This window comes from Triticum aestivum, chromosome 4A, assembly GCF_018294505.1.
Source record: "Triticum aestivum cultivar Chinese Spring chromosome 4A, IWGSC CS RefSeq v2.1, whole genome shotgun sequence".
Taxonomy (NCBI): domain Eukaryota; kingdom Viridiplantae; phylum Streptophyta; class Magnoliopsida; order Poales; family Poaceae; genus Triticum; species Triticum aestivum.
In genome coordinates this window covers 694595210-694603235 of record NC_057803.1, presented here as the reverse complement: position 1 = coordinate 694603235, position 8026 = coordinate 694595210, and the positions used below count along the sequence as shown (strand labels likewise).

Genomic DNA, 8026 nt, shown 5'->3' with positions numbered 1-8026 from the left:
CCTCCATTGCTTCACCCCCGTCGCAGCATGTTCGCGTCCCTCTCCTGTGCCTATATAAGAGAGGTCGCTCCTCTCCAGACAGACACATCAGAAGGTCCTCTTCCTCTCGCCACACAGTTCCTGAGCACTGCGTTGCTGCTACAATCTTCCCCATCCCGGCTTGCGGCGTGCACCGCAGGTCGGGACAGTAGGCCTCTGAAACCGCACCTTTTGAGTCATGTACGGGAGATGGGTGATAAGGTTTTTGGGGAGCGCTCTGCGCGACTACTGACTTCTTCGTCACGGACGCCCCGGACTCCGACGACTACTTCCCCGACGACGACTACTTCCCCGACGTCGACAACCTCCTCAACAACATGGAGGACATCGACCCCAAGTCTAGTGCCTCTGCTCCTACTGCTGTCCGTACGTGTTTTTCCCCTTTCTATTAGAGGTTCTGCTTCAGTTCCTTGTTCTAGTTTTTGCCCTAGATATGTTAGACTCTATTTCATATATGCAACTTGGTATACTGTCTGCTCTAGATATGTTTAGTTACGGTTCATATATGAACATGCTGTTTACCTTCTCTTTGTCAAATCGCATGGCTTATTTTATCACTGCTATACTAGCCATGCTTTTTCTAGTATTTCTGTTAATAAAATCATTCGGTAAATTGCTCATATTTCCAACATACACCTCATCCGCGATAGAGTGCAAGGCCTTGCCAATATTATCATAGATTATTTTGACCCTAATCCAACCTTTCCGCAGAAGTATTTTCTCTGCCGATTTCGAATGCACGCAAGTCTCTTTCTCACCATTGCAAAACTTGTGGAGAAGCATGATGATTGGTTCAAGCTCAGGAGGACTGCATGCAAAGAGATAAGTGCAAGCCCTTTGATGAAGTGTATCGCGACTGTTCGAGTTCTAGCCTACGAGTGTTTGACCGATGACATTGATGACTATGTCCCCATCGGGGAAGATACAATCTTGGAGGTTGTTCGAAGATACACAAGACCGTGATTGATATCTTTGAGGTAGAGTACTTGAGGGCACCCAACGATGAAGACACCGAGAGTCTTTTGGCATCGAGTGAAGAAAGTGGTTGGTTTGGGATGTTAGGATCAATTGACTGCATGCAGTGGAGATCGAAGAATTATACTTCCGGGTGGAAAGTTTAGTACATAGGCCATTGCAACAATCCAACAATCATTCTCGAGGCTGTTGCATTGGATGATATATGAATTTGACATTCATCCTTTGGGTTGCTTGGCTCTCATAATGACATGAATGTGTTGCTGAGATCACAACTGCTTGCTAGACTTGTTGCCAGAGAAGCTCTTCCTTGCAACTATAAGTTCAATGGTTGTGAGTACATGATGGCTTACAACCTTAGGGATGGCATCAATCCTCCATGGGCCACATTTGTCAAAGCAATCCCACATCCAAAAGGTAACAAAAGATCTCACTTTGCAATACGTCAAGAGCTGACTAGAAAGGATGTAAAGAGAGCTTTCGACGTTTTGCTCATTGAATGCTTGTGCTGCTCGCCAACTGCTACTCCCTTGAGTAGTTGAATACTTGAATGCTTGCAGTGCTGCTGAATCTTGAATGATGAATTCTTGCTACTTGGCTGCTTGTTTTTAGGTAGCATTGCATCTGGGACCGACACAACTGGTAGCCAATCGATTGCCCAGGGGTGAGAGCGAAGATGCAACTTGCAATGACACGGGAAAAGGATCAATCAAGCATCAAGCATTTGATAGAAGAGACAATGGATGGGGCAGTATTCTGATCTCTTTCTCATTAATTTTCTGTCTTAACTCTATATTACATGGCTTATTTTTATTTTATTTTATATATCTCGTTTCCACGTATGCGTATCCCCCTCTTTCCACCCCGCGTCCATGCTTTTTAGCTCTTTGCCAGCGAAAGCACAACAACTGCACCAAGCTCGCGACAAGCCATCGACTTCGGCACCACGTGTGGACGAGGGAGGGGATGGGCGAGGCGCTCGGGCTGCCGTGGGTCAATTGAGCACATACACAACACACCCACGAGCTCGCACACAACACACATGCACACCAGGGAGGAATGCCACCTTGGGGGCGCACTGGTACGGGTGGTCCTCAATGTGAGGCACCATGTATGCCCGCGAGAAGAGCTATTTGTCCCTCAGCTAAAGGGAGTGCATTCCATCAAGCAGCTCGTGTGCGATACACCGGCGTGCAAGGCAGCTGCAGCAGCACACCGAGAGAGATAGTGGCGCCCGGCGGCAACATCCCACGCCACCCCACTCCGTTGGCACCTCCCTCGTGTCCTACTTGCCGTTGTCCACCCGCGTCGGAGCAACAACTTCCACAGGTGGAGGGGCGGCAACGACAATCTCTCCAACAGGCTTCACGAAGGGAGCGGAGGTCGTGCGAGTGGCAGGAGCAGTGGACCAGTGCGCCGGACGGTTTGCTGCTGAAAAAAAGACTAAGCGACAAAAACCAAAGAATGAGAAACCTCAAAGGTGGCACGACCAATCAGCACTAACACTGAGGAAAATACTAAATGGGGTAAAATGTGGGACGAGTTTGCTTAAATGGAGTATAAATTTAGTAATATATGTCACAAACGATGAAACTTGCGGGTAAAAGAGTGAAAATAACTCTAAATTAATCAATTCTAACTAAGAAAACACTTTTATATGGAAGTATACTGTACAAACCTTGCACATATAAATCTTACTGACATGGTACACACAAGCTAGACCATGTGACCTTCACTAACATTACAAGACCGTACAAATTACTTGAATATTTTGTCGAGCTTCCACTCTTCTGCGGTTTAAACCACACGATGTCAGACATAATATCCTCAATGTCGTAATGAAAATATCCAGGAATTTTCGAATCACCAACAACGCCATCAGGATAGCAATTATCATCACCTGAGTGACTGTTGTACGTGTACAAGTCTATAGTCAAATTCTTGGTGTAATCCACACAAACTGTGACCGGTGGCAGCCTGCAAACACTCAACTTGCCATTGAAGACTGAAAAAGCACCCCCTTGCATGGTACGATAAACCGCAGTTATTGTAAGTGAATCAAACAAATTGTCCCCAAGATGATGCACCTCAAACTCCAACACAGCCAATACGGCCTTTGGGATAGAAGCCATTCTTAGATCGACGCTGCCGTGGTGGCCAGTGTTAATGTGCCAATGGAGCCTTTCATATTCTGCATAGAAAGATGGAGCATAGACCGAATATCCGTCTATTAACACCTTATCATCTTCACCTTCTTGGTCTTTAATTAGCAAACGATATTCAATTAGCACAAGCCCAACTGCATAGATGCCTTGATGCGGGTTAAGTAGAGGTTGAAGCTTACAAGAACCCTGTATATTGTATAGTTAGACATATATCCTGCAGGTTGCTTCAATAGTCTTCAATAAAGAGACAATAAGAAAAAGGTACAACATAACTCACCGGCTTAAGCTTACATGGTTTGTCTCTAGAGTATTCAAAGATATAGTTGCGTAGTTGGTTGTTACGTACATCTCGGAACGCAATCATACCGTACACCTCTAACGCGGCATCATGAGGAGACAATAAATTCAAACTAAAAACTTGGATAGCCCGTCGACAAGGTTCGTTCTCTCTTTTGTCGACCCAACGGTTTTCCCATCTGGGCAATGGAGGCACTGCAGGCAATATGAAAACAAATCATTAGATATCAAAAGTTGTGATGTGGATACATGTATAACGTCATACGGATTAGAACTTGGGAATATTAGAATAGAACCCAAGGAAGACTTCTCTCGATTTTTCTCCTTACATATGCTTAGGTATGTTTTTTATGACTTATGGAACTCCCTTCCCTTGGTTCACAAGCAAATCATTGGACATGGTGTAGAAATACAGAATATGACTTGCTTGAGCTACAAATGGGCATGTGCATGCAAACTTTTTTTAATAAAGGCATACCGGCAAACTTTTTAAAATTTTGCCACCGGTACAAACATATTTGAGGCCTGATAATTCGGTTGGTTTGCAGGATTCAAAACTAAGTGGATTCACATAAAAAAACGTAAGAAATTTTCCTGAAGGATAAGGTGCATGCCACAGCTGTCAAAAACAAATATTTTTTTCATAAGATTGGACTGAATCAAAACTTCTGTTTGGAATTGCATGCCAAAAAACCATAAGAAAAGTACATATGATTTTCAATCCTGCAATTCAAAATAAGAACAGAAATTCTAACAAACAGTATCTATCAAAAATTCTACTTACGAACCAACGGGCGCTTGATGTTTAGAAATTGACCACCAATCTGTCAGGCTGTGATGTTCTAGAATCTTTGGGTTCAAATTATATAAAATCTAGTCACCATATATTCTTAAAACTAAGTGGATTTGCAAAATAAAAACCACACAATTGCAATTAAGCGTGGCCACTTACGCAAGCTTTGCGCAGATAACAGACTTGGGTCGAGCTGATGACACGGGCCCTCGACCTGAAGGGACCCTTCCCAGATCCCCCGCGGTCTCTTGGCGCTGGACATGGTCGGAGGAAACCGCATCTGATTCTCCCACCTCTCCTCCATGTCGGCGACGTAATAAGGGTTCCCGTCCTCGTAGTAGAACGTATACCCGTACCCCCAAGAACCACCATAGTGGAGCTCCTCTTCTTCTTGGTCTGATTCGTGCGGTTCGTCTGGTTCGTAGTACTCGTAATCGCCTTCGTCGTCTCGCTCTTTCTGTTCCTGCACGATGGAGTCCAGCTCCTTGTCCCACAGCCAGGTGCCGAGCACCGCATCCTCTAGCTTCTTTCTCATGGCCGCCATGTCCAGATCCGGCTCCATGGCCGCCGCGAGATCGACCCGCAAGGACAGATTCACGGACGGAAAAGGCGAAGAAAGGAGGGATTGGAGGAACCGACCTTCTCCTCCACCCTCCGTGATCTCCTTCCTCCGCCGACACGGACGGATTGAAACACGGTTTTCCGGCGAGCGCCGGTGCTACTTCGTCGCGGACGCGACTTCGCTGCTGACTCTTCGCAATAGCGGCTAATGGGCTTTCTACTTTTGAACCCAGGGCAGGGGGCTAATGGGCTTTCTACTAGTATTATTTTACCTGATAGTCAGGCCGAAATTGAATATTACGATCATGTTACGGCTTTAACTTCATAAAAAAAATGTTACAGCTTTAACATAACAATAAAATTGTTTCCACCCTTCAAAGAAAAAAAAACTAAAATCATGTTTCTCGGTCAATATGCGGATACTAGCTTCATGGTGGCAGAGGATTTGCAAGGGTTGGCATGGTGGTGAGAGATCATGAGGGATCGGTGCTCATTTCTTCATGGTATTTACTTCCAGTCTGCTCAAATGTCGAGGAAATAGAACTGCGAGCTTGTTTAGTGGGATTGTATATTGCAGTTTCACTGCATATTTGCATAAGACCGTCATTTTGGAGACTAACTATTTTTTACGAAAAATTATTTGTCTAATAATGTTCTGGATAACTCAACTCTCGTGGATTTAAAGAGGGAAGCCTTAAGTGTCGTTCAACTTATTCCACAGTGTAACATGTCATGGATTAATAGGGACAAGAACAAAGTGGCCCGCGAGATTTCTAAATTTCGTCTTGATTCTTGTTTGGATGGGTTAATTTTAGCGGGGTGTACCAGACGGATTCTGTAAAGACCGATTGTATTACACCTTAGTAATTAATATATGGATGAGTTTTAAAAATGTTATCAATTAATAAAAGAAGTAAAGTTAGGCTTTCTTAAATATATTTGTCACAAGCTTATGGAGGTAATCTTGATAAAACTTTCTAGATGCCTCCAACTCCCAATTTGATCTGAACTCTAATTTTAGCTAATCCAACAAGTTTACACTGTCACAACACATTTCTTATGTACTAATTGTAGGCCTTCATAGCAACAGGATAAAACTAAGTGAAACCACTTCACACTGTAGCAAACAATAGAATCACTCGAAAAAAACAGTGAGGTATCGAATTGTTTTTCAACCTACAAGAGACCGGTCAATGGCTGATAATGATTTTGAGCAATCCTTCCCACTAAAATGACCTTACGGGTGAGCATGTGTCTCATGAGTGGCGAGGGGGCGAGGGCGGGGCAATGGGGCGCATTTTAAAGGCAATTCAGTCAAAGTGAGAGTTGAAGGAGCATGTCACAAACCATAAGGGGCAGCGCATGTTCTTATCAGTTGGCCGATATAAATGTCTGAATCAGGGTACCATGAGTTTAAACTGTGAGACTATACATTATTACTAGTATTATGGTTGATTGGGAAGATCATTCATACTGCATACTATTGGGGTTAATGTCAGGACCATGCTAGAGACATGCATTCTACGCAAGACAACTCTAGTTATCCTCACAACGCGGTGGCATGCGGTGGGTTGTGTGGGAGCAATGAAAAAATATTAGCATTTCCACGGGTGGTTGTTAAATCCATCTCAACTGAAGATCACGCGTTTCTATGGATGTCACTACTGGAATCGCTTTAATCACTTTGCCTAGTGTTACACTTCACAAATACAAAAACACTCGGCAAAAGGCCAACCTTTGCCGGCTGTTCCTTATAAAGCACTCGGCATTTTCTTTCTTTCCTTATCTTTCTGTTCTTTTCTTTTCTTCATTTTTTCTATCTTTTCATTATTTCATTTTATTTTCTTGTCTTCTTTTTTTCTAGATATTTAATGAATATAGTTCAACTAAAATTTAAATTGTAAGTGCATGAAAACGTTGGCCAAAATGGGTTGAAGTGCCAAATCTGAACCAACGCAAGTATTGAAGTTAAACGTTAATGCACCATTCTCCTATCTACTAAAAATAAGCTCCCGATGGGTGAAGGCCTCTAATTCAGCCAAGGACAATTTTGATTTGGATTCCTAATTTTTACTTAGTCAATATTTTCCCATTGAGCTCTCTTGTTGAAGTGAGGTGTTCGATTTTAAATGGACGCAGATAACTGCCACACGTGTGGTATATTCGACATGCGCCCACACATCATGTGCAGTGTGAGCAGGAGGCAGCCCACACGGGCTGCGTGTGGGCGGATATTAGAATTGCACACACGTGTGGGCAGGGCTACTTCGTGCCACACATCAATAAGTACTACTCATCTTCACCCCGCGCGTGTGGCACGAAGCAAAAATGCCCACACGTCCTGGCGCAGCAACGTTAGGTACACCGTGGGACGACGATTTAGTTGCCATCCTGGTTGGCAGATGTAGTTATTCGGGATGACAAGTGTAGTTGTAAAAGCATGACAACTCTATCTGTTTTAGTTAACTATAGTTGCCATGTCTAATTTACGATAGTTGCCGCGTGTAATCAAACCATAGTTGCCGTGTGTAATTAACTACTGGCCACATATGGTCAAACAGTAGTTGCCATGTGTGTTTATCTAGTTGCCACGTGTGGTCCAACCATAGTTGCTGTGTGTGATTAACTACTTGCCACATATGGTCAAACAGTAGTTGCCATGTGTGTTTACCTAGTTGTCATGTGTGGTTCAACCATAGTTGCCATGTATTGTTAATCACAGTTGCCATGTGTGTTTATTTGGTTGCCACGTACGCGCAACTGCAGTTGCCGTCTAGCAAAGAATCACAGTTGACATGTGTGTTTATCTAGTTGCCACGTTCGCCTAACTGCAGTTGCCATCGACAACGTAGGAGTGTCCTGTGGGCGAAAAACAGTTCGCCCACACGCGCATGAACTAGGTGGCTGGCTGTGTGGGCAGAAACTAGTTCGCCCACACAGTGCAGCTGACAAACAGTGTGGTGCGAGCGTGTGGATAAATTCTTTAACGCCCACACACCAGCCCCGTCCTACGCGGCACACCAAATTCACCTTTTTCATGTAAAGATTCATGCAAAAGACAGCGGACGACTATCCAGACGTGTGGGCGAGTTGGGAAACGCCCACACTTATGAGCGTTAGTGTTTCTGTTTTAAATTTGATTCATGATTTCAACTGGTCAATGATTTGTCTACTCAATCGGTAGCAACTGACTTAT

The 8026-nt window shown here is 44.0% G+C and overlaps 1 protein-coding gene across 1 annotated transcript; it reads right to left on the bottom strand.

Moving 5' to 3' along the window:
- Positions 1 to 1889: 1889 nt before the first annotated feature.
- Positions 1890 to 5034, bottom strand: LOC123083187 (uncharacterized). The gene is made up of 3 exons (XM_044505296.1): positions 4429 to 5034; positions 3457 to 3671; positions 1890 to 3365 (listed from the first exon to the last, which is right to left on the bottom strand). Exons 1-3 carry the CDS (start codon positions 4829 to 4831, stop codon positions 2709 to 2711), a joined length of 1275 nt encoding a protein of 424 aa, XP_044361231.1. The 5' UTR covers positions 4832 to 5034; the 3' UTR covers positions 1890 to 2708.
- Positions 5035 to 8026: the final 2992 nt, after the last annotated feature.